The sequence below is a fragment of the Carassius gibelio genome, chromosome B5 (assembly GCF_023724105.1).
Source record: "Carassius gibelio isolate Cgi1373 ecotype wild population from Czech Republic chromosome B5, carGib1.2-hapl.c, whole genome shotgun sequence".
In the NCBI taxonomy this organism is placed as follows: domain Eukaryota; kingdom Metazoa; phylum Chordata; class Actinopteri; order Cypriniformes; family Cyprinidae; genus Carassius; species Carassius gibelio.
Genome location: NC_068400.1, coordinates 21404308 through 21432087, shown reverse-complemented (window position 1 = coordinate 21432087; position 27780 = coordinate 21404308). Strand labels below are relative to the sequence as shown.

Here is a 27780-nt window from a genome sequence, read left to right as displayed (position 1 = left end):
CTTCATGTAGTTCTTTCCGTAGTTTCTCTGCGTCTTCTTGAAGGACAGATTTCTGGGTGTTGAGGACAGCTACATACATCTCCAAGTCTGTACGGCATGATTTCTCAGCCTCCAGGACATGATTGAGCTCCTTCACCTGGGAATTAACCAAGAAAAATGTTCAAACTTTGTTTTAGCACCCATCAAGTAGAAGCACCCATAAATAGAGACAACCTTTACACCTCAAAGTCAAACAGCTGACTTAAAATTAACATTTCATGTTTTTAAAATAAACTGGCAGACTCCTCTACGACTGAGATGGCTGCTGGATCATTGACTTCTAAGTTTTATGAGACTCAGCTGATTTATGACTCATTCCTAAGGCCAAAACGTTATCAAAGTCATAATCATAACTAACACCTGAAATGTTACACAGATCATATTCACAGTTCAATCACTTGGCCAGGTGTGAATTTTTCTATTCAAGAGGTCACGATAACCACAAGTAAGGAACTAAATGAGTCACATCTAATAATATATCTGAACAAAACAGTCTGGCTCTCAGTTCCATTTTTTGATGCACGACTAACCTTCGCTGCCTCAAGTTCCTTTACTCGATCTTCTGAACTTGACAGTTTGGCCTTCAGCGCTGCAATCTCACTCTCCATTGGCATCACCACCGAGCGTAGCTTCTCTGCGTCCTCCTGAGCCTAGATTAATACAAACCCCAAGTGGCTAAACACACCCAGTACTAACACTCTGGCTTTGAGTCATGATTCAGAGAAAATTGCTTTCTTATCTTTTTCACAGTTCAGGGAAGTAAAATGCTAAAAAGTAGTCAAATCAAAAAGCGAATCGGACCTTCTTCATCTCGTTCTCTAAGTTCTCCTCCTCCTGTCCCTCAGAGAGACGTCGGCGGAGCTCAGCCATCTCTCGCTCCATCCCGTCGCGGTACTGTGCCCACTGAGCGCGCTCCTGCTCCAGCTTCTGCTGGAACTGCAACTTAACTTCCCGCTCTGCATCTGAACACGCACGTCAAGATAAGGATTTATACATCAAACGTGAAGCCTCAGAAACACATTTTACATTCACTGAATGTAGAAATCTTGCTAAGCCTTCCTTGTCCAAATAGGGTTTATTTATGACGCTTACGATTTAACAAGGCTTACGCTAAATCTGGACTCGAAGATGCACTGCAGATTTCGGTCTGCACTTCTGTCTCAACACGTCATGTGTCCCATGAATGTTAATTTATGAAATATATTGGATAATATAAAAATATATTCAGCGACCAACATGTGTAAAGTGCATTTAACTGGATATAGATTGATTATCGGTATGTTCACCAGTGTTTCGGTATTTGGTTTACTGATAAATGGCCAAACAACTCTTTAAAGTGTATTCAGGTACATCATTTAAAACAAACTCTTATGATCACCAAGGCTGCATTTATCTGATCAAAAATACAGTTAAAAACAGTAATATTGCGAAATAGTATTACAATTTTAAAAGTCTTGTAATATATTTTAAGATATATTTTATTGCTGTAATGACAAAGTTAAACTTAAACTTTTAAAACATTTTTGTTAACTGCTGAAATTAAATCAAATATTAATAATAGACAAACAATAAACAACAAAAAGAAATTCTGTCCTGGCAACTAAAAATTGAGGCACTAAAATTACTAACTGGAAACAAAAACTGACAAAAAAACAACAACAAAAATGACAATAAATGGTGCCATTTAGAAAGTACTTAACAGCTTAATTTTTTGCTATTTAACCCATGGCTTCCTTTAAAAAGCAGTGTTGTGATGGCATTGAAGATTGCTATTTTTTAATTTGTTTGCTTTAAAAAAGGTTTGACTTTTTATTATTACTCAAAGCAACATTAGTCTTGTCATACAGCAATTCAGTCACCTTCAGAATAGAGATTAATGATTTAGTTACCGTATCAAACCGCAGAAGTAGAACAATAAATAAAAAGCAGTTCTGCATTTCGGTTACCAGATGTTTTAGCATAAAAATAATCAATATCTTGTTACCTTTCATGATAGCCTGCAGTGACGCCACCTCCTCCTGCCACTGCTGCTTGACCTGGTCGATGGCTTCCTGTTTTGTGCTCTCAGAGACGGTGGCCACCGCTTTGATGGTCTCCATCTCTGCTTTAGCCTCCTCCAGCTGCTTCTGCACACTGCTCAGCTCTGCCTGGGCCTTCTCCAGTACAGCAGCCTGCCTCTTCAGCGCCTCTGAGATATTTACAGGACAAGAACTATATAAGGTGTATGTGGAGGAAGGAACCAACAGCTTCAGTTCTGTAAGGCCACCAGCATTTGCTTCACTATGACAGCATGTCCACTATGACGTTTCATTAACTTTGACTAATAACTGAATTACTCCGATTGCAGTATAAACGGAGCCTAGTGTTCAGATCCCTGGTAACCCTGTTAGAAAAGTATTGAAATGTATCTGGCTTAGTGGTTTCATCCTGCCCCAGGAGAGATTCACTGGGAAATAAAGATCCATGACGACTTGTTGTTCAGTCCACTGTATCTGTGTGTGCATCTAGGCACAATGTGTAATCGATGTGTTACAGGTTTATTGAAAGAGTTTGTTTTCCTTTTTATAACTGCATGCGATGATCTACACTTCTGCTACACATGTCAACTAAAGAACAAATAAATCAAATAAATAAGTCAAGCAAGCAAACAAGCCATTTTCTTTATTAATGAACTAAAACTAAAACAAACTAATCTCTTTCTTCTTTCAAATCTTTTTTTTTCTGTATCTTACTGGTTCATCAGCAAATCCTGCAAACCATACATTACCTTCTTTAGACAGATAGAGTTCCTTAAACTTGGCGCGCTTCTGATTGAACTCCATCTCCAGCTGTTGTTTGAGCTTCAGGAAGTCTGCTCGATCCTGCTCCTGCTGCAGAACCCCTGCTGGAGCAATAAACATCAATCAGTGCCACACAGCAGGGCTGCACGATATATCATCTTAGCTTCGATATCGCCATGTGCTCATCCACGACAGTCACATCATTTGTTTATTTTCTATGCGGATTTATTCACCCCAATCACTGACATTTTTTTTTTCCAAATAGAGCCCTTCAAGTCATCTGGTGATTTATTTATTTTTTCGAAATATCACATTGTAAGTTTTTTCCAATATCATGCAGTCACAAAAATCTACCTCATAAAAGGCAGTTTGGCTCAATCACAAGTAAAATGTGTGTCAATGATGCATGACCAAGCATATAAAAGTTTAGGCCAAAACATTTTTTTATCAAATATAGCTTACTTTCTCTTCAGTTCTCCAGTTCTCATGTTTGAGTTTTATTTTATTTGATTCTCATTTAAATAAAAGTCACTTCACTCACTCACATTGACTAATCAAACATGTCACAGCCCTATTTTGCTATTAGGACCTTTACATAAACTACTTCGACTTCTTACTGAGGTTCGGAGGCTTTTATAGGGTTACAAAATATCATGTCAAAGACAACTACTATTATGACCCCCAGATGACATTTTAGACCTTACAATTACATTTAAAAATAATAATAATAATAATAATAATAATATAATAATAAATAAAATAAAAATGAATATACAGGAACACATCTATTGATAGAAAGGACTATATGATGTTATTCTCTTTCTATATTCTTCAGCAGCACTAATGCTTGATTGAATCAGAGCCACAGATGATGAGAATAAAGCTTCAGCTTGATTAATAGACGTTAAGCCAGCTGGCAGGTTCATTCATTTAGCCTACGAAAAAAAAAAAAAAAACGCTTTCTTAACTGAAGATCATAACATCATTCTAGACAAGCAGTATTTCATCAAAGTACACAAGTACAGACAGGCCAAGTCCGAACCAGTGCAGTCACACGTCAGTCAACCCTGAATATGTCACGATAGATCATACATCTCTATTGCTGGTTTTTACTTTAATTAGGTCTAAATACAAGTTTTTTACAAATGCACATGCATTAAAAAGTGCAGCAAAGGACGACTGTAAACCCCAAAAAAACCAAGGGCCTTCAGGGATGACAGATTGGAGTCCTGCACGGGTCCATTTTTGGAGACCCGCGCCCGCCTGTACCCGCAAAGTTCAGCACCACATCTGACCCGTCACCCGTGATAATATAAAAAATACAATCCACACCCGCCCAGACCTGTTAATATTTGGCCCGTTATAAATCACAGTCCTAAAATCTTCCAATTAAAGTGCTTTCTTTTTTTATCTCGCACCTCTCTCAACATCACGACAGTGTCATTAATGTGCTAATGAAACGAAAGTGCGCTTTGTTTTGCGCCATTCAAGTAATCTACCATCAGCAACTAAATAGGCTATGGAACCTAGTAACTATACGCAAATAGACCTATTAAAAAAAATTAAAAATACAACCTGAGCCTGTCGATCACAAACTATGCATTTACTTTTCCAGCTGTGGAAAAGTCTCTCTTACTCGCGGCGCTCGAGAAGCATCAACAAGTCGCACTGTCGCAGTGGTGGTGACGTGATGGGTCAAATTTCATATCATTGTTGCATATGTGTAATTGTAATTTAGACATACAAATATTGCACATATTTTTCATCCGCGCTACTACCAGCCCACAAGGAGTTAATTATCTGCCCGCATCCTCATCCGTGAATTTTAGGAATGTCAAAATCCACCCGTTTCAGACACTTTTATGCAGGTATCCGTGGGTACCCGACCGTTGCAGGACTCTATGACAGATGGCTATGTTATGAACTTAACCTACAACCAAAATGTAGCTCAACGGGACAGAAGCAGCACGTGCATAGACTTAAAAACTGAAAAAAATGAAAATAACGGTTTCCATAAAATGTTATTGGAGTCATACCTGATAACAATAAAGGAATACTTCACACACACACAGACAATTTGCTCACTATCAGGCCATCAAAAATAAAGATTAATTAGATTCTTCATTAATGACAGATTTGAAGTAATTTAGCATTACATTACTTTCTCATCAATGGATCCTCTGCAGTGAAAGGGAGTCCAAACACCTGATAAAAACATGATAATCCACAAGTAATCATCATAACTCCAGAACAACAACTAAAGTCTAGTTAGTGGGGAACAAAACGGAGTGTTTGTCATCTTTAAAAAGCATGTATGTAAAATTACATTTTACCAGACATTTTAAGTAACTTTTAAATCATTGCTTGTAGCTAAAACACAAGTCATCTATAATATTGATCAAAAACGGTTTACAAAAGTGAAAACAGTCCAAAACAGTTGTAAATAAATATTAAGGATGGATTTGGATGTGAGAAGACAACGTTGGATGGACTTTTCCACTGACTGAAGCGTTATTATGAATTATGCATATTGTCCAGAGGCTAGTGTTTAAACTCTATTCAGGAGCAGCCATTCACTGCAGAGGATTCAATGCTGAGAAAGTGATGTAACGCTACATTTTCCCAAAACTGTTCAAGAAACAAACTCATCTACATATTGTGGCCAGAAGGTCAACTAATTTTGGTGAACTATTTCTTTAATACATTGCCAGGGGTGTATTTACTAACTACACAAAAGACAAAATTGCAGCATGCAAATCATATCATCTGAACAACATTACAAACAAAACAACATCACATGATAAAAAGACTAAAATAAAACCCTGTGTGTGCTGATACTCTTAAACACTGTCAGTATGCAGCTGTCATCTGCTGATCACATTGGATGCAACATCATCAGGTTGACCATACAATAAACACGCTTTAGTGTACTTAAAGACCAGCATATCCAATGCTTCGTGCAAGATGGGTTCAGTCAAAGCATATCAAGCATTAAAGCATCACATGAGAGTGTTTTAATAAATATGTAAATAGAGGTTTATCTGTCAGCCGGTTGACCGTTGCTCGCTAATCCATGGACGAACAGGCCGCTTGCTTTCAACGAGCACAGCTAAATCAGCACGATAAACATCTCTTTGAGGTGAAAGAAGCTTACCGTCTTGTTGAGGCGGCCGAGTGGGTCCCGAGGCCTGCTCGGCCATGGTTTCCCGGGGCTGAGTTTAGAAAAGCGGCTCTCTGAAGGAAAGCAAGGAGCGCCCAACAGAATAGGCTACTAGTAGACACTGTGCAACGTCATGTAGAAATAACACTACCTGCGCATGCGCGCACCGAATGGGCGGAGCTGTCTTCAGTATTAATAAACAACACAGAAAGACTTGAATTTGACATTCTGTTTGCGTTTCTATATTTATTTATTTATTTATTTGTATTTATGCTGTTTCTTTTGTATAAGTGTCTCGTTTGTTAGCCTATTCAGTAGATAGATATATGTCAACTCAATTACTGAATAATTCACTGAATATACCACAAGAATAAATGCACATAATAATAATAATAATAATAATAATAATAATAAAAACAAATAAATAACTTAAAAGAGGATCAGTAAATTTTCCATGGCACCATACCACAGTAAACCACAATAAATAAATAAACAATTAAATAAATACATAAATTCGTATATGGTGCCCCATAGTTGTGTCCAATGTTTCTACAGATGATAACAAAACAGCATTGGATGAAGTGAATTAGAGCCCTGCAGGGGCTTCAAATATAGGCCCTAGCCTTTCTTTTTCCCCTTCCCCACAAAAAAAAAAAGCTTATACTACAGTTTCAGCTATTAAAATACCAGTAGTTCAGTTTTCTATATATTGGGAAATAAAGTCAATTTAGAAAAATGTTTGGAGCATTTTTTGTTCGTTAAATGCAAGTTTTTTGTTTGTTTGTTTGTTTGTTTTTTTGTTTTTTTAATGGCGCCAGCGTATAACAGCGTAATATGCAGTCATTTTTGCTAATAAAGGTAAGAGTAATACCTCATTCTAAACTGTGAATGGGCTTGTTTTATTTGTGTGCACTCAGAATATCAACAAAACGTTGTGCTTTTATAAAATAAAGAAAACGAATGCTTTCTGATCTATGATAATATAAAAATAAGGAAAAGCCTAAAACAGGCCTGGTTATAATTTGCGTTTTATTTTATATTGCCGTTCAATAAAAATTTTAAAATCAAATCATAATGCCATATATAGGCTTTGTAAAACTTTGTCCTATAATTGTATAGCTGCTTTTACAGATTTTTTTTTTATGTTGCTCTGTTCTGAATACCTTAACATGTAAAGGATTTTCTGCAACACAATTTTGTATGATATGTCAATTTTTTATTAGCCTCTTTTTCTTTTCTTTTTTTACACATCATGAATTAGTTGTAAAATAGCCAACAAATAAATTTTTGTAGGCTCATATAGCACAATTTTCTGATTCTGTTTGGCATAATATTTCTATGCAGAAATTGAATTTGGCATGCAAAAGACTGATAAAATCATAATTAATGGCATGGCTGGTTCAGGTACTCACAGTGCGTAGAGCTGTAACACCAGCTGGCGCAACGGACTCGGACGGTTGTCGTAGTAATAAACACTGTAATCGGCAACCGTTCATGTGTCAGCGCTTAATGCACAACTCCTATATAAAAAGCATGTCAGAGGGCCCCCTAGTTTTAGGGGGCCCAAGGCACTCGACTACCTTTGCCTAATGGGTAAGTCCACCTCTGTGCACAGAATACCCACTACTCAACAATAAGTAAATAAATTAATCAATAAACAATCTCAGGAACAATTCACTAAAACTTAGTGCCCAGACTCACTATTACATTTTATTTGGATTGTATGTGTCTCATTGATGCTTCTAATTAGATGATATTACATTTAAAATTAAAGATTACAGTTGCTAATTTATAGATTACATAATTACATATTATTTACCATTTGGAAGTAAATTATTAATAATGTCTCAATTCACCCTAATTCTTCTTCTTTTCTTTTCTTTTTTAAATGCTCTTTAAATTGTTTCACAAACTGTTTTATTTGCCATTTTCTGACTTGATTATAGTTATTTGCTTTTCATCACCTCACAAACCCCTTGCAGTTCTTTCAGTAACGCCAGTTTTGGAAACCTGTGTTTATGTAACAATGCATATCATGATGTTGATACCAAAAATATGGATAATATTTGTGATCAGTAATGGACTGCAATTTGTATGTATGTCTAGCACTGTCATTAATTAAAAAAAATAATAAAAAATCAACTTTTCTACAAATGAATAAAAACAAAGACCTCATTGCAGAGGTCATGCCCACAACAGCACTTAGAAACCTATATTAAAATAGTTGATGTAACAAGTGTATGCATCATAAGAAGGTGGATTCTAATAATACACGTTTGACAAACAGACCTAAGGCTTATGATGACCATAATATATAAATAAACTCTTGAATATTTCACCAAATCTTGTGGTGGCCACACCCACTATACCACAAATAAATAAACAAACAAATCCCTGAGGCCACATAATATAAACATATAGAAGCACCTCTTTATAGCAGAATAGCAGAAGTTCTGTTCCTGTTTTATACCATCCCTCAGTCTCTCTCTCTCTCTCTCTCTCTCTCTCTCTCTCTCTCAAACTCAATTCCCCACAGCACACTAAAAAACATATTCGAAGTAGAATTGACTGACAGACCACTGAGTCACACAGACTTACAGCTTATGTGGAAGGACTGGTGGGTGGAGAGAGGCTAGAAGTTCTGAAGAATTTAATCATTCATTAAAATTGCCCAAATGTACTGTAAGTGACACTTCTGTAATTGCCATTTTTTTATAGAACATGTACAAGACTGATGTGAGCTACACTGAAGACAAAGGTAATTATGTTTTTTCTTATTTTCATTTTCACAAACCCATCAACAGCCGTTACAAAACAGTTTTTTTTTAATTATGAAAAAATGTAATAAATTAAAATCAAGTGTGGATTATAAATAAATAGCAATTCCAGTGTGATTTAGAATACAGAAAATCATCACTTCAATAATATATTGGTTATTGAAGTTTGTCAATCTAAAAAGCTCCTTTATATTATTAAAACCAATCTGTTCTAGACTAACTGAGACTTGTCATGGCACTTGTATACTGTTGTTGCTCTCTTGTTGACCTGACTGCTTCTATTGTTCTCATTTGTAAGTCGCTTTGGATAAAAGCGTCTGCTAAATGATTAAATGTAAATCTAAGATCTGAGATCCATTAAGTAAATTATCTTCAATATTTTTATTGCAATAAACAATATTCCATTACAACGTTATTCATTATTTTAACATTTTGGATTGTGTGAATCTACACTTAACCAACTGAGAATGATTCGGTGAATGATGGTCTATTTTCTAATTCTGTTTGTGAAAATATTGTACATTACTAAACTCAAAAAAATACTAAACTATTAAAATAAATGAATAAAAAAATAGAGAAGGTCAGCTAAGAGGCATTATTTCGCTTCGCATAAGCCAGTGCTAATAAAAGAATGATGCAGGAAGTCAGTTGATCATGTGTAAATATAGCTTGGTCTCTTGGAGGACGAGTGTTGTGTGCTTGATAGAGCTAGAGGGGCATTGTTTATGCTATAGCGATAAATCTGAAATATTACAAATGATAACAACTGTATTCACTATCACATTTGGATTAGTTTTCTGTCATTGCATTGCTTGTCAAAACATATTAAAATAGCAAAATATTTATTGAAAGCATGTTTTGGAAGAATATTAAAACTATGTTATTAACACTTTCCACCCAGGAAACACAGCTGACTGGAAAATAAGAAACTTCATGCATGTGGCTGAACAGCGCTGAAAAGAAGAAGTAGCAGGAGTTTCAAGTAAGCATGCGTTATTTATCATAATGAGGAACAAAATATCCTGATCTAATAATGATATATCATAGAATCTAAACATATTCTATATGTTTCATTACACAGATGGAGTTTACGCATCAGTATTTCTGGGCTTTATTACTGCTGGCCATCATTCTGGTATCTCTGATGATAGTAATGATTTTCATAATCATCAACGTTTGCATCAGTAAAAGAGGTAAAATACATCTGTTCAACAGAAGTTAATTATCACACTTATTACCGCAGCAAATATAAATGATACTTCCACTGTCATTGGTTAGGAAATGGTAGTTCATTTAGTTCAGTTTAGTTCCAAGTAGTTCATTATAGTTCATTTAACACTCATTTAACTTAAAAAAATAAGGAATTCACAAAAAAAAAAAAAATTATAATATAAAAGGGGTTTGAACTAAATGTTTGAAACGGAAATATAGTTGTAGAAAAAAACCTTGTCAAAACCGAGTCATTTCTCGTAACTGGACTCAAAATCATAATTACTGAAAAATAGGCTTTGTGACCTCTGCCACATTTGACTAGTCATTATAATAGCAGTTTGATTGTTATATACCACTTTTGCTTGATTAATTTTATTTACCATTTTAATTACAATCATTCAATGTTTGCTTCCTCTTTTTGTAGCTGCTAGGTACAGTACACAAGCAAAACCAAATCATTACGGTGACAGAAATGTAAAACACGAGTAAGTCTGTCAAGCTTTTATAAGACAAGATGCTTACTACACAAGAATGTGTTTACAATTAATTACTTTTTTCATTACAGGAACGAACAAGTTCATCATAAAGAGCTTGAGATAGAGAAACCACCTTTACCTTCCAGAGACCAGTTCAAATCCATGGAATCTGGTCAGTTTTGTTTTTATATATTCTCATAGATCTCATTGACTTCACTCTACAGTGCCACAATGACATACCCCCTTCCTTCATTTTCTTTTAGAATAAAAAATATTCATAAAGAACATAAATAAAAATAGTTTCTTGAACTCAAGGCCATATTTATGGCTGGCTTACTCCTTAACAGTGACAAATTTATCTTTAAGCAGCTATAAATATTTAAAATTAGTGATGTCAAATGATTGATCGCATCCAAAATATTTTTGTGTACATAAGATATGTGTGTCTGCATTTATAGATACACACACATACATGTATATATTTAAGCAAAAACATGCTATGTTTATATATTCAGTATATTTATGTATAATATAAATTCAAACTATAAATATAAATATATACATCTAAATATTTTCAAAATATATGTGACCCTGGACCACAAAACCAGTCTTAAAACACTGTATGTGTCAAAATGATCCATTAAGTATGTGGTAAGTGGGATATTAAGTATTTTATTTTCCATGAAGATATTCTGTAAAGTTTCTACCATAAATATATCACAGCTACATGTATGATTGGTAATATGCATTGCTAAGAATTCATTTTGATAACTTCAAAGGGGATTTTCTCAGTATTTCGATTTTTTTCACACCCTCAGATTCCAGATTTTCAAATAGTTGTATCTCGGCCAAATATCGATTCTAACAAACCATGGGGTCACATATGCTGTATGTGTGTCTATTTATATATTCATAATAAATGTACACACTACACACACATATATTATGTAAACAAAAACTTTTATTTTGGATGTGATTCATTGATTGGCGGCACTATTTAAAATTGTCAGTTTCTTCAGGAAATCTGGTCAGAATGTTGATAGCACAAGTCCCTGTAAACATGTCCTTGCGGGGCCCATGCTGGCTTTTTGTGGGCACAGTGGACTAGGGCCAGCCTACACCAAACTTAAACAGGCCCAGTGTGGGCTTTCCACCAGCCTTGGGTTCTCTGGGGGCAGGCCAAACTAGCAGATTGTCTACATTAATCCCATGATGGCCCAGTGGGGGTCAACGTAGTTCTGTTTTTTTTTGCGTGTTTACTGTAAATCTTGTCATATAGCAGCTTTCTGGTTTTGCTCTATTTCCTTTTGGTTTGGTCACTCTACATTTTTATGGGACGTTGTTGCATTTTGTTGTGTCAGTTGTGGCCATTAGCCACTTCCTGCCCAAATGTGGACACGCGAACCCTCCTGTGTGTGTTCACTCTCGTCCTCAGCACAGCGTGCGGGAAGACCACATCCCTCGACTGCTGCTGTACAGTGTGAACATGAGTCTGCGGTGAGGCCAAGGCAGCCATGGGCCAGGGTTGTGGCACATAAACTGTCTGGAGCTCCGTGCTGTACATCTAGCACTCGATTACCATCACGTTCTCATCAGAACGGACAACATAACAGTGGTAGGGGTTTATAAATCACCAGAGGAGTGTGAGCTTGCGGCTGCTGCTCTCTTTGTCTTTATCGTTATAGTTTTGGTGTGGAGTGTGGACTTTGCTATTCTTTAACATTGAGAACAAATTTTAGAACTATATTTTTATAGTTATCTTTATAGTTATCTTTATAGTTATCGTCCTTGGTGTGAACAGGGATTTTATGTCTGGCCACTCAGCAGGGCTTGCCATAACAGAGGCACTTCCTCAGTGTTAAACACTATCTCTGAAGGTAGGGTGCCTTCCAAGAGGTATCTTTACGCACATAAATGGAGATTTTCTTCACAAATTGGTACATATCACGGGGTGAAGACCCATATAACTGCCCAATACCATTAATTCTTGCCTTCCTTCAAGAGTGATTTTATAGTGGTCGTATGCCATCCATAATGAAAGTGTATGTGGCTGCTATGACAGCTATCACGTGGATAATCGTCCAATCGATTTGAAATGACCTGATCATATGATTTTATAAGAAGGCTGAACCCTACTTGCCCTTCCACTCTACGTCACAGGACGCCCGTTTGAACTCATATAATCAGCGAGATTTCGAGCGCTTTTTCTCAAGACAGTGCTCCTGCTCACGCTGGCCTAGGTTAAGTGAGTTGGGGACCTGTAGGTGCTGCCAATTGGTGACTTTCAAATTGCGTTTTGAATTCAGGCCTGGTGACTGCAGACTCGCCTTTAAGCCTAGAAATGGTTATGTGTCTAAAGTGCTTTTGACTCCATTTAAAGCGCAGGTCATAGTTGGGATTCATGCTCACTCCACCCGCAGGCTTGTGTCCTCACAGGCGTAGGCAAATGACATATCTATTCAGGACATTTGCATTGTGACAGGCTGGTTGTCACCCAACACTTTCGCAAGTTTTTTCAACCTAGATGTGTCATCGATTGCTTCACATGTGCTGTCTGTGCGAGCGGTACCCACCTGTGGTTTTGACCAGGTCGTATACACCCATGTACTGAAACGCCACAAATCCAATGCTGCTTCCTATCAGCTCATCACATTTTTATGATATAGTTCCTCACACCTTTTAGGACTTGATCACCATCATACTCTGCTTATTTGAGCACCGGTTCAGCTGTTGCATCACAACCACAGATTTATATAATGTTTTCAATTATAGATCAGTGATCGCAAAACACTAACATTTAGTTGCATTTAGATTTTTTTTTTCTTCTTCAAAATAAAAGCATTTCTAAGCTAACATCCTGATTAAACATTGAAGCACACTAGTGTGGTAAACTAATCGTATTTTCTAATTGACCCAAACACAACCAGAAAATTAAGACAGTGTATTTGTATGCATTTTAGACGGACTCTTTATTGATGAGGCCACCACATCACGGTCCGGTTTGAATAAGGATTTAAAGAGCCTTTCGACGTGTGCCCATAGTCTGGACTATTTTTGACTGTTCCTGGTCAGGAAGAGTCTGGTGTTTGAGAGCCGTGGCTGTTTTGATTACAAGAGGTTGGATTATTCATTTGCTATCAGCCAACTGCAGCTATGGACAGTGCTTGGACATTGATATACAACAGATAACTTGACTTTCGCACACATCAACTTTCACATTTCGAAATCCTACAATGTTGCATTTTTTTTGCTTTTGTGTATTTACATTTTTGACTATATGTAGCTTTTTTAACCTGGTTTGAACATTTTCTATTTTGTATTTAATAAATTCATTGATTTGAAATCCCTTTGACTACTGTACATTTTTGACAATATAGACATTAGTTATGTGTTGACTGCATCCATTTCAGATGAATAATAACCGTTATCCCAAAGATTTAAGTTATAGTAGCTGAAAAGTATTTCAAGTGAAACAGATGCATTGTTGTTGATTAATAGTGCGGGCCCTGTGTGGGCCTAGGAGGGTTGAGTGAAGGCTTCCCATGCGGGGCGAGAGCTAAAGGACCAATGGTTTGCCAATGAGCAAAGTCTCAGTGCTGGCAGCCAGCTGGGGGCCCTTAGGCTAGCCCTCAGTGGGCCTGTAATGGGCCATTGCAGGCTTGTTTGCAGGGGTTGCACTCAGTTGCTTGTCAGGCTAGTGCCGTATTTAAATTTTTAAAGGAATGAAAGTGAGGCAGTGAGGGCCAGAATTGCAGTACATGTACTACTATTACTTAAAACCTCTTTCTAAAAAGACTTTCATTAGGCAAAAACTCCATAAAAGTTGTGAGTTGGCAAAAATGACACTGTTTAGGACTTTATAGCTTTAAGTCTATCCTGCACATTTAGTCTCATTTTCATTTGTATTAAAAGGATCACCCAAAAATGAAAACTTGTCGACATTTACTCAATCATAGCCATTGACTTCCATAGGATTTTTCCAAAAAGAGCTCAGAAAAAGAGAAATGTAACCAGTTTAATTTCTTATCTGAATTTCCAGTGGATCAGGGTTATGAGGATTTGGAGCCTGCGTCAGACTATGTGGAGGTCGAGGATGAGATGAACCTTCCTGCCCCGCAGCAACCCATCTTCACTCCACACTACACCACCGTCGAGACTAAGAGTCAAGACACCGTTTCTGAGGATTATGACGACGTTGAAATCCCTGTTAACTATGACAGCGAGGACTATGATGACATAGGATAAAAGACTCAAAATCAAATACTTTCCCTTCAGCTGGACATGGGCGGATCCTGAAATCAAGTTTACTTCAAGTTACTATTGTACATTATTTGAGCAAAAACAAGTTCTAATAGCATATAAACTGCAGGTGTTTTCCTTTACTTATCTAAACCGATATTTCACTTCCTATTATTAGAAACGTAATACATCTTTCAAAAACGTCATTTGATCTGTCATTTTCTGTTGTAGCAACCTACTGTATGAGACATTTGCGTGGAAGTGGTTAAGCAAGTTGGAAGTGGTTAAACATCTTCATAGGCCAATGCATTACATAGAAAGCCTTTTAATGATTTGCACTGACAAATTTCATGTCTGATATAACATTGTACCTTTTTTTTATTCCAGTGAATCAAAAAGATTTTTTGGGAAAAGAAAAACAACACACAAACAAGCAGTACTCTGAAACTGATACATTTATTCTTAAAAAAAAAAGAAAACAAAACAAAAAGAAACAAGTGCAATGGTGACTATCAATAGATATTTGTCTCTCACAGCTGCTCGATTTGTATTCGCTGTTGTTCAGGGCAGCAACAGCAACATATCAAACGTCAGTTGTTGTTTTTTTTAAACCCATGCCCACAGTCAGAGGAGCGTTAGGGGTCTTGCAGACATTTCGAGGCGTATGATTTCCGTGCACACAAACTACAAGTCTCCCTCTTGCTCGGTGGAGCTCCTGTTCTTTTGTACACGAGAGAAACAAGTCGAGAAAAAGAAGATTTTCTTTCTCTTGCTCTCAGAGATGTCCATTAAGTGGCAGGCACAGGGGGCTGAGACTAGCCTCCTAGTCTCTGACCCTCACCCCAGGCAAAGCCTCCTGGACGCTCCTCAGGGAGAGGGTTGTAGTCGGCATCTTCCTCTGGTGTGTCAAACAGAATCTTACTGGAGAAGTAGAAAGAAAGGGCGTTTTACTTCAAAGCAAAGACTAAAGTATTATCTAGAAGATTTAAATATGGGTTACTGAGGGTGTGGCAAAACTTTGGGCTTGGTAGTTTTTTAATGTTTTGAAATAAGTCTATATATAGACAAAATATATATAAAATAAAACAGTGGAAATATTACTACTATTTAAAATAACTTAACTAATTTAAATACATTTTAGCATGCTATGTAATCCTGATTTCTGAAAAAAAAAAAAATATATATATATATATACAAGTATACAAGACATGAGACATTAGCACTCACAGGATGGAGGGAGTCCTCAGCCATCTGCTACCACCTGGTTGGTTGGGAAACACATCCTCCAAAAAGTAGTACACATGTCCCACTGCGATGCCTTTAATGCAAAGACAGATCATATTGAACACCAACAACAGATGAATTCATTATTATTTCAAATAAAATTCAAATGACAAATAGTAATGAACCAAACTGGACTAATTTATTGTCAATGCAAGTATCAGCACAAGTCTTTACCTAAAAGATCCACAATGATGGAGTTCCCCAGCAGCAGGGAGAATCCCATGAGCACCCATGGGAGGAAGGGGGCCTGGAAATTCAGAAGGCCGAAGAAATTCATGCGCACGTTTGGGTTCCTCCTGCTCCAGATGTACACGAGCATGATGGTGAAAGCCTGACCTAAAAACACAAGATTCACAAACGTGCCAAAAATCTGCACAGACATTAAGAAAATCACAAGCGCTATCTGAGCAGATGTAAGATGGAATGCATGTTATACATCTTGAAATCTTTAAGTGCTTATATGTTTTATTGTTTTTTTTGTTTTTAGCTAATTGGATATTTTTGCCTGTTTTAAATGTTGTTTCTACAAGACGTCTCACATGATTTTATTAAATATAGTATGAGGTCAAACATCATTCATTATTAATTAATCAGCTTCTACAGTATATTTGTCTACATATTGAGGTTAGAGTGAGAGGTGACTCATCTTCCTCTTCTTTTCTTCCCAAGGTAGCACAAAACTATCATTTCATTCTGTGAGCTTCTCAATAGACAGGATGATGATCTAAAGCATATTACACAATTATATGTTAATAGAAACCTGCCTGAGTTGGAACATTGCCTTCAATGCTATATGTATGATCAGTATTTATTTTTATACTGTATTTTTATTTATAAGTGTGCCCTTTTATTTATACTTTTTTCCTTCCCTATTTATGTAATCCATTTTTCTTACATTATATTTTTGGACTTTTTTCAATATTTTGTAGTCTTTTAATTAACTTCATATCTCAAATGATTAGAAACTTGTCTGTTTATTTGTTTATGCTTTTTATAGGCAAGTCGTTTAGATTTTAATGCCATGTCAGAAGCTCAGGCTATTCTTATGTAAGGTCTGTGTGTGTGTGTGTGTGTGCGCACACACACACACATACACACACAATACAAGTCAAAAGATTTTGAGCAGTAAGATTCTTAATGCTTTAATGTTTAATGTCTCTTTTGCTCACCAAGCGTGCTTTTATTTGAGCCCAAGTACAGCAAAAACAGTAACATTTTATATATTTTTACTATTTAAAATAACTTTTCGATTCAAAATTATTTTTTAAATGTAATTTATTTCTGTAATACCAAAGCTGAATTTTTTGCATCATCACTCCAGTCACACGATCCTTCAGAAAAATTCTAACATACTGATTTGCTGCTCAAAAAACTGTTATTATTATTATGTTGAAAACAGCTCGGTAGAATTTTTTCATGTTTCTTTGATGAATAGAGAGTTCAGAAGAACAGCATTTATCTGAAATAGAAATATTTCTGTAACATTTTAAATGTCTTTATCATCAATTTAAAGCGTCATTGCTCAATAAAATTCTATAATAAAAATGATATACATCTAAGACTCCAAGCCTTTGAATGGTTTGATCGGGTTGATCCAAAATGAGCGGGTGCCTGCGGTCTCCCACGGTTATGAGTCATCCAAAAATATTTTTAATGATATTCGGGTTGCGGTCGGTCGGGTCGTTTAAAATAAAGATGCCAATTAAACCTGTACGTTGTACTGTACAGCAATTTTACCCTTTGTCCCGCCTCACGCAAACTGAGCATTTGTCCCACTTTTTAATTCGACCCTGCCTAATAAAAACACAGATACGTCCATAGGAGTAATGTTAACTTATGTCAATCTCAATTTGGAGAGCACGCGCGCTGTTCGGTCAGGTTAAGCGGTCATGGCCAGTATGGCCACGAAAAAGAGAAGATGCACTTTTAATAGCGAATGGACCGCAACATACTCTTGGTTAAGACCTGTAGATAGCGAAGCAGAGAGAGCTTTTTGCATTTTATGCAAAAGCAGTTTTTCTGTGGGACATGGTGGAGAATACGACGTGAAGTGACATGGTGCATGCAAGTAGGCTACCACAGACTAAAGCGCATCATCAAGAAACATCTAAATCAGTGCAATCGTTTTTCAAAAAACCAAATGACCCACAGGCTGACAGAGTTTGGGCAGCAGAAGTGACGAGCATTTATCATGCCGTACATCACACACATTCATATCGCTCTACCGACTGCAGTAACAAGTTAGCCCCAGTCATTTTTCCAGATTCTGAAATAGCCAAGAAAAAAGCTGTAGAAACTTTGGGTGATATTTTGGGTCAGGTAGTGTCTTTATCTTTTAGTTGGTGGGTTTAAAAAGTAATATAGGCAATAGATTACAGAAAGCTTGAAATGTCTACTTTATACGAAAATTTTCAAACCAAAATAAATAGTCTACTCTCTGATTATATAATCCATATGAAATGTGCATTTCTCTCTGACGTTCATGGCGAGTCCTCATCGTCAACTTCATCTTGTTCAACTTCACACCTGTTTATTACTAAACAAATAAATGTCTCCTTGCTAATTTAGACACATTCATAATCATTACTTTATCCGGTTCTTAGTTGCAAGCCTGATTTAAGTAATTAAATTAATATAAAGGGATGACGCATTTACTAAATTATTTATTAAAAAATGCTGTTCAGGAAGCGGATCGGGTACAATATTTTCTTTTTTTGCTGTCCAAGTAGCGGGCGGGTTAGTTGAAAACATCGGTCAGGTACGGGTTGTTTATACATTGACCCGACATCACTGAGAGATATATAAAACGTTTGAATGTTTTACATTTGAAAAAGTCCTTAAGAAAGTTAAAGTAAAACTGACTAAGCAAATCATTTCTCTGATCTGCTATACAGATAAATAAAATGAGTTCTTCTCTTTTGAGAAAATGTGAAGGATACAGTCATGAGAAGGCCACCGAAGAGGAACATAAAGACAAAGTCAGCAGTTCTCCCTCTGAAGGAGCCCTCCTCCAGCATCCGACAGTATCGGTACCTGTGAGACTCCAGTTAAGGACTGAACAAACCTTCAGACACCATCCCTCACACTGCTAAATGTACAATCAACTATGAATATATTATTATATATCACAAGGATACAAAAATATCATGTTGAATAAGAAGTTGAACCCAACCGGACCAAAAAACAAAAAGTTGGTTATTAGTCGCCATACCTATGAACACACACACAAAAAATTATTTAGAATCACATGCTGCAATATTAACACTATAAAGCCTACTGTATACAATCTATACACATTCTACTATATGCCTTCTGTCATCTGAATTACAAGTTTTTTATTTATTTTTAAGTAAAAGGCCTTTCAGTGTGATTCTAAAAAATAATACCTTTAGGTTGCGATGTTTTTCAAAGACACACTTATTTTGACACTTACCTGGTAATTCTTCAATATTAAATCTGGGTTGAAGTAAAGCTGGAAAGGTGTGATGAGCTCTAATTGCTGTGGACAGGAAGTAAACACTATAATCAGATACAAATGACATGTTGCAGATAAACAAACAGCGTTTAATCACATTTTAATCACATGCTCCACTACAATAATATCTGAAATCAAAAGCAAATTCACTTTGAGCAGCTCGCTTGAGGTTTAACTGTGAATGATGGTAAACACAGGAAGTATGATGTGACCATGCAAACAGAGCTGCTGCACTCAAAACCTAGTGATAAGTAACCTTAGGTTCATTACTCTTAACATGGCATAACATACACAGACATTTTACAGGAGAGTTTATGTTCAAATGTCCTGAGAACATCCCAAAGGAAACCAGCTGTTTTAACTGCACAGGAACGAGGACACGGCAGAAAATAGCGCTTAAGACCCTAATATTCATCTGTTTACTTACCACGGCGGCTGTAGTGAGTACGCAGGCGGTGGTATAAGCTCTTGTGACCACAGGGATCTGTAAATATTCCTGTCGGACTGTCTGGTAAGCCATTTTTTGGAGCGACAATGCTGCTTCCGGCACCTTCTTGACACGTCATCACCTGGGTAAGCGAATGAAGGAGGCGGTTTTAGTTTTTGATGATTCCGATTGGTTAACGCTTCAAGATCTCGCTGCTCTGATTGGTCATCTAACGTGTCCTTTACTGTGTTATCCCGGTCAGTGGATGTTTGGCATTTTTCTATTGGTTGGTAGAGATTGTCCATAAATGTATGAAAATTTGGTAATTTGAAAGTTTCACATTGGGATGGGAGATGCCCATTAAATAAGAGCGCAACAGTCGGGTTCCAGTCACAAGTAAAATTCATTTTATCCATGGGAGAACTTTTTTATATTTTTATAACTTAAGCAAGCTACGAGTTTGTTAATTGATGGCATATATTGCAGCCAACTTTCCACATTTTAACTTTACTTATATTTAAAGAATCTTTAAATTAATTAATAGTTTATTTTTTAATTGCCTGTGTGTGTAGTTAAAATAAAATTTTACAGTGTATGAAACTAAAGTGTATGCAATGTCTAAATCTTTTTTGAAGGCCTCTAACACTAGCTTCTTCTATTCTTTTTCTGATCTATCTGTTCTTTTATTTATTATTTTTATAAAAAAAAACTTGCTATGTGTACTGCGTTAATAAATTTGTTTCAGTAGACTTGTTATAGCACTTGTGTATCCTTGCTCTTTGTTGATTTTGATTGCTTCGATTATCCTCATTTGGATAAAAGCGTCTGCTAACTAGTATGTAATCTTCTACGACGTGTTCGCCCGGTTACGCTCCCGGTGTCCAGGGGGCGATATTGCGCTTTTAAACACACTTAACCTGAGGGAGACGAGAAGAAGGTTGAACTGCGCGCGCGCTGCAGACTCAGAGATGGCGGGGAGCGGAGGTAAAACCAAAATACAATTCGGTTTCTCTAATCTTTTTTAATGTGCGAATAACTCACAAACCAGGACCTATAAAATAGAGCGGAATAATAATAATAATTTACTTTATATATAACTCTAGAATGTTAGAACATATATTTAGTCAGTTTTACGCGTAGATAAATGTTATTGTCATAGTTTCATGCGGCTAGTCCTTTAATGTTTTGAGAAACAGCCGTGATTTTGCTCCAGAAAATATCCAACGACACAAATATTATAACATTATATTCTATACGTGTATATAATAAATAATAGATGTTTCCTGGTCAACAAATCAGCATACTCTAATGAGTTCTGCTGTAAATTCAGCTTTGTCATTTCAGCTTATAAAAATATTTAGGTTTTTACTTTATTTTAATCATATAAATGCAGCATAAGAAGTCTGCGTAAGAGATTTCTTTTAGAAACATGAAACATTTGAATTACTCCACATTTTTGAGTGTATGGATGATATGTGAATGTGTTTGATTCCAGTTTCAGTGGGATCTGAATCCCTCCAGCTGTATGAAGCACAGTTCTTCGGCTTCACCCCAGAGACCTGCACCGTACGAGTTCGCGATGCATTTCGAGACTCCCTCAATCACATATTGGTGGCTGTTGAATCGGTGTTCGTGAAGAGATTGTGTCCTGGCCAGGAACCACCAGCGGAACTCAGACTGACAGCCCGAGAGAGCACCCAAAAACTGCGGCAGTTCTTACATGAGCGCTTTGAAATCATGTTTCAGCGCATGAAGGGGATGCTGATGGACCGCGTCCTGTCCATCCCTCACAACGTCCTGCTGCCCGATGACCAGCTGCACCAGAAGTACCCAGAAGGCAAAGAAGACCTCATGAAGCTGCAGGACTCCATTGCCAATCTGCTGCAGGCTTATGAAGCTGAGGTGTGCGCCAAGCAAGCGCTTCTCGCTGAACTTGAGGAGCAGAAAGAAACTCAGAAACAACTGGATGAAGTGCTGAGATGGATCGAGGAACTGCGAATTTCATGGAGGCGAGAGGGAATGGGAAATGTCCAAGACGGCATTCGACACATGATGGAGACTGTGGGTCAACTGCAGGAAGTTGTAGGAAAGATTAACAAGCGAAATAAAAACCTGGATGAAGTTTGATGGTTGATTTGCAATAAGTGAGACCTCCATACCATACAAGCGCTGTGCTGATATTGCATGATCCATCCACCAGGGGGAGGCAATGCACAATCTATCTGGTACAATTACTTTAACATACAAGTGCCAAGATCAGTCTAGCTTCAAAGAAATCCATTTGTAATCAGGTGATTTTCCTCAGACATTTGAAATGCAGTCCATCTCTCCTTCCTCAAAGTCATTGGGTTTTCTCATTTACGATTCGGTGCCTTTGATGTTCTGTACAGTGAGATCTGCATTAGATTAGCCCAAATGTCTCACAGGCCCAAACTGATGTGTCCAACAGCCTGGATGGCTTTACACTTGACAGAAAGTTTCATGTTGTTTCCCTTGAAGTCCAGCGGAGAAAGATTTTAAGTTCATTTTGAGTTGTACAGGACTTTATCGCCCCGGAGGAATGCCTACATTTTGTACATAGTCTGAATCTAAATTACAGTACATGGATTGAGTTGCTAAGCGCAAATGTCAGTTTGTAATAAATGTAATAAACTAATATGCTCGTTTTGTTCGTACTGTAAATAGCAATAAAAATGTTTGTGTTTGCATGATATATTCTGCTCCAAAAAATTATATGATCACTAATGAAAGATATTTCTATGGAGAGGAACAAATTAATGTAACCTTTTCAGTAAAGACATAAAAACACACATAAAAAAAAAAATGTATATTTGTGTTAGCAAGCAAGCTAGTGCAAGGTTGGGGGTTCGATTCCCCGGGAACACATGATAGGTAAAAATTGATAGCCTGAATGCACTGTAAGTCGCTTTGGATAAAGGCACGTCTGCTAAATGCATTAATTTAATTTAATATATATGTATGTGTGTGTATATATATATATATATATATATATATATATATATATATAGTATTATCTTATTTTTATTGTTTTGTGAATGTAACCACAAAAAAAAAAAAAAAATTTGAAACAAAATTTAATTCCTGCATATTTTTTAACACACAGGTACATGTGCATTAATTGTTTATGGATCAACAAGCATGAAAAACATTGTTTAAAGACTTTGCAATTTATAATATAGATCAGTGATGGTGACATTTAAATACTTTTAAGAAATAATCTTTTTGGAAATCAAAAGTGTTTTTTTTTTTTTTTCTTACGTTGTTTCAAAAACTTTTTGGGTGATTTTTTGAAGATGATTCTTCAAAAATTCTCAAAATAACAATGGGTTTGTAATGACATTTTTGGGTTGAGTTTGGACCTTTTTCACATTGATTAAATTAGTGTAGTGGAGAATGGAACAGATATGTTTTTTTTTTCTGTCCCCATTTTCTTCAGTAGCAAAAGAAAAAACAAGGAAAACATATTAAACAGCTTGATTACAGTGGTCAGATTCAATAAATGTGTCATATTTTCTGTCACTCCCTAAACCATTGCATTTATTGTCATAATGGTTTTAATTATTTTTCTGAGAATGTAATTTTTTTTCTTTTATTTATTCTATTTTTCTAAATTACATTTAGAAAGTGAAATAATCAATCAGTGGATGACATATATTAAAGTGCATATCACTTTATACCTTCTCAGGTGAATCTTTCTTTCACGCTTTAAGAATTGATAGAAATCTAGATAAAGATGCTGATTAAGAATCAGCTTTATTTTGCAGTGTTCACCTTTTGAGGTTAACCACTATAACATCATTGCACCCAATCCAAGCTGGAAAATCCCAAAGGACAACGCTATTCTCATGTAAAAATGAATCATAGCACTGGATTTGCTGAAAGGCATGCACCTAAACAAGGGCTGAGAGACAGACGCAGTGAAGGAGGGCTGGGTGGATTAGAGGAGGGAGGCCCCGCAACCTGCCCAGCTCTACGTCTTCCTCTTTCATCACTCACTAAAGACGTATCCAGAGCAGCTGGGGCCATCCACAAAAGTCATGCTGGATGAAGGCGTCACACTCCGGACAGCCTGGCCTCAATCCCCCCTGCCAAGTCAGATTAGCAGGGTCTACCAATAAAGACCCCTTATCTCCACACACCCACGCAATGACAAGCTGGAGTCAGAAAGCCCTGCCTGTGTCTGAAGATACTGAGGTGATGAGTTATGAGAGAACAGCAGAGTGGAACCGAGCTAAATTTAATAAGGCTAACTGAGATCGGCTGATTAAGAAACAGACTGACTACATTCATGCAACGAAACCAACTTTTGGTATCCTTGTAATGTCACGAAACACTGAAAGATTTCATTTTATAAGCTAATCATAGTTTGAAGTAGTTAGACATGTTAAAGTAATACATTTGTGAAAATGTAGCTATGCTAAGGAAGAGCAATTGCTACAGATACATTAACTACCACACTTTATGTTTGTTTGTGTGTGTGTGTTCATATATAAGGATAAACCAGTTTAACACTTTTCAGTGCTAGCCAGTGCTAAAGTTTAGTGTGAACCGATTCTACAGAAAGCTTCGGAATCATTCTGTCCAGAATCGGCCACATAAACCAATTCTCTGGAATGAATCTTTCCAATGCTTAATGTGAGATATAGGACTGTTCTGGAGATAGAATGAATCAGACTTTCCCAAACTGGACTTTCCTGTGCTATGTAAGTGAGAGAGAGAACCATTTTGGTTGAACCAAATCAATACAATGAATCAGACATATCAGTGTTACATATGTGAGACAGAACAGTTTAGGATGAGCCGATTCACTGATATGAATCTGACTACAAATGTAAAAGCAATCATTGAGGATTAATACATATGCTGCATATTAAAAAACGACTAAGATTGTAGTGATTCAATGCTATATAAATGTTAAAGTGTATCATGTAGAAAAATCTGGACTTTCCAGTGTACACATGAGAGAGAAATGATTAGAATGAACCGATTCAATAGTGTGAATCAGACTTGAAAAACGTGGAAGTACCATTTAGGAGAAACTAATTTAATGAATCAGAGTTTCCACTGATTCAAATGTGTGTTTATTGTTTGGTCACACGATATCATGACATGCTGGAAAATAGAAGTTCGCTAAAGCTACTTTGACACTGCGCTTCAAAATGGATGAACATATAACGCTGTTAGTTTTCTGTTTATTAAAGTGAAGCTGCTTTAAAACATTTGGTACTGAATAAAGCATTATATAGTATGATGACTATGAAAGCAGCGTTCATGTTACTAAAAATTATAAAGTTAGCAGCATCGCTACTTTTAGATAGCATAGGCTACTCATCGAAAAATGCCCTTTAATAGCCTACGTTTACAATCGTCAAATTACACTGCAAGATCAATTTCGTTAATTTAATTATCTGTTACTAATGAGTAACTCTAAATTGCATCAGTAATGTGTAGTCAAATCTGTGTGCTATAATTTAGCAGTGATTAGCATGAAAAAAAGTTAGCTTCTGAAATAAAAAATAAAACGTTAGAGGTCATTTTTAGACTTAAATCCTGACAACATCAGAAATACTGCAGTGAACAATAAATAAAATATGCACTACTGCCTTGAAAACCCCCAGTACCCCCGACCACGTCTTTCAGAGACTGTCTCCACCAGAGGCAAACATACTTGAGCGTATGAAGTTCAAAGCCTTTTTTTTTATTCTCCTGTGGTACAAATGGGGAAAGCGAGAAAAGACTGAATCCATTTTAGTCAACTTGGTTAATAGCAAAACCTATCTTCTCTTCTGATTTGTGCATGGGCCTACCAGATCATTTGTGCAAGGACGTATGAAAAATATGCTATGTAAAATCAGTTGCATTTTTTTTTTTTATTGGTAAAACCAGACTGTGAGAGACGTCAATGCAGCCGAGCAGCTCATGTGGGGAATCAATAGACTCTTGAAAGCCCTGCTTGTATCAGCAAATCTACTCCTTGCACAGTCAGAATGAATCAATTCTGCATACAGATTATCCTTTTTTAAGCCAACTCAGGATTTTCTTTAAAAAAAAGGCTGTTAAATAAATCTATAGGCTACATACTGATGCAATCATTTACACAAAGACATTTATTTATTTTTATACCATTTATAATTCATTCAGCATATGCAGCATATATTGCTAAACAAGGATATAAGATGAAACTACATGATATTTTTGGTTCTCTTTCTGCATTCAGCTCAAGAGTTTTTGTTCAGATCTTTAAAACAAACAGAGCACGGCTCACTTCTGTCCCTGTTGCATTGCATAACAGAATTGGTACAAGATATTTTGTTGCTTTGGGGATGATTGAATCATCTGAGGCAGGGCCTCAAAGTTACGTGAAACGAAACCCTATGGCACTATTGATTTCCACAACGAAGGTAACGTGTATCATTTCTGAGCTAAAAATAGTCTCTCTCTGGCCAAAAACATCAAGGTTGCTTACTGAAGGTATGATTTTAATGTTCATAAACCAGGTCTTTCTTCAATACTTCCAACAAACTGTGATTTTACAAAGATTATCTAAGCAAAGGGCCGCTTCCCAGGGTCCTGAGAAGTTTTAGCAGCTGAGAGTGAACACTTAGCAGTGTTTTATAATTAGCAATGTTTGCTAACGCCATCATGACTTTTGCTCATACTTCAAGAGATAGGCTAGTTCTCCCAAAAATGAAAATTCTGTAAGCATCTATGTCACCTGCCTTTCTTTCCAACAATATTTTTCAAAATATTTGAATATATATTCAGATTTGTGTTTCACAGGACTCATACTCAAACACTTCACACTGCAACTACAACACTATACCAGGTGAGGTACTAAGCAAGTTTACTATATCAGAAAAAAAAAGATATCAAAATGTATTACAAATTTACAAATCATGCATCATGATAAAAGTATTGTGAGGTCATAACATACAGTATTGTATAAGGGACCACACAAAAGACTTTATTAATTGATCTGCCAATGTAATCACAGTTTGTGTGAAAAGGAATAAAAGTATTGTTTTACTGCCACTATTGTTAATTTCAACTGGAAACTAGCGAATTGTACGTACAGGTATGTTTTTAAAGCTTTGCAAAAATGAAGGTAAAGGGGTGTTTGTGTTTAATAATGTTCCTCTACAGATCAAACGAGCAAATAATTAACCAATTGATTAGTTTAAAAAAGGAAACAAAGACTCCATAAAGTTGCACTAACAGCTACCTATGTTCAGACCCAATTTATTTATTGATTTTTATTATTATTTATTTGTATAATATATTTTCGCAGGGCCAATTTAAGCCACCTTTGCAGATGTAGGTGTAGGCAGACTTTTGTTAAGGTATCTTAGCCTGACCTATCAGATCTTTTAAGTGTTTTTTAAGTGTTATGTGGCTATTTTTTATTCTGTTGTCCAAACAAATATGGTTATATTTGTATACCGCCCTCATAAAAAATACACTCTATGGCAAAACATCTTGCTGAAGTCTCACGCATGTTTGTTTTGTTTCTATGACTTCTAGTGAGGATGTGTAAAAGTGACTGTAATCTGAAAAGAAAATATCAGATCTGGCCATATATAACTTGCCATTTTAGTCCATCAGATATAAGGGGGGGGGGGGGGGGGGGGGGGTATTGATTACTTTTTAGGTATTGATTACCTAAAAAGTAATCAATACTCTTAAAGGGATAATTTAACCAAAAATGATCATTCGGTTATCATTTACTTATTTATAAAGTTGTTCCAAACCTGTATTAAATATTAAGAGGATTTAATACAGTGCAAGTCAAGGGTCACCAAAACTGTTCGGTCAAGATAACATATGCCCATTTTTTCCTGTGTAGAAATAACCCCCCCCTCCCCCCCTTTTTTTTTTTTTTTTGCTTTTGCA

At 36.4% G+C, this 27780-nt stretch overlaps 3 protein-coding genes across 5 annotated transcripts in view; 1 reads left to right on the top strand and 2 right to left on the bottom strand.

The window, feature by feature from the left end:
• Window positions 1-6129, bottom strand: part of LOC127958645 (rab GTPase-binding effector protein 1) — a 31320-nt gene extending 25191 nt beyond the window's left edge. The window contains exons 1-6 of one of the 3 annotated variants that reach the window (XR_008154110.1): window positions 5974-6119; window positions 2807-2923; window positions 2024-2227; window positions 841-1001; window positions 570-689; window positions 1-136 (exon numbers count right to left, since the gene is read on the bottom strand). Coding sequence is in view for 2 of the 3 variants with exons in the window: in XM_052557559.1 (XP_052413519.1) it covers window positions 1-136; window positions 570-689; window positions 841-1001; window positions 2024-2227; window positions 2807-2923; window positions 5974-6019 (784 nt within the window). In the remaining variant the exon portion in view is untranslated. Of the gene's footprint in view, window positions 137-569; window positions 690-840; window positions 1002-2023; window positions 2228-2806; window positions 2924-5973 lie in introns of all 3 variants that reach the window. The other 2 variants (XM_052557560.1, XM_052557559.1) reach the window with 2 other exon arrangements.
• An 8991-nt stretch (window positions 6130-15120) lies between these two features.
• LOC127958642 (derlin-2) lies at window positions 15121-20011 on the bottom strand. Its single transcript, XM_052557557.1, has 7 exons — window positions 19870-20011; window positions 19401-19466; window positions 19105-19178; window positions 18907-19000; window positions 16142-16337; window positions 15911-16001; window positions 15121-15604 (listed from the first exon to the last, which is right to left on the bottom strand). Exons 1-7 carry the CDS (start codon window positions 19960-19962, stop codon window positions 15499-15501), a joined length of 720 nt encoding a protein of 239 aa, XP_052413517.1. The 5' UTR covers window positions 19963-20011; the 3' UTR covers window positions 15121-15498.
• Window positions 20012-20721: 710 nt separating this feature from the next.
• Window positions 20722-22582, top strand: LOC127958643 (protein MIS12 homolog). The gene is made up of 2 exons (XM_052557558.1): window positions 20722-20853; window positions 21365-22582. Exons 1-2 carry the CDS (start codon window positions 20838-20840, stop codon window positions 21994-21996), a joined length of 648 nt encoding a protein of 215 aa, XP_052413518.1. The 5' UTR covers window positions 20722-20837; the 3' UTR covers window positions 21997-22582.
• Window positions 22583-27780: the final 5198 nt, after the last annotated feature.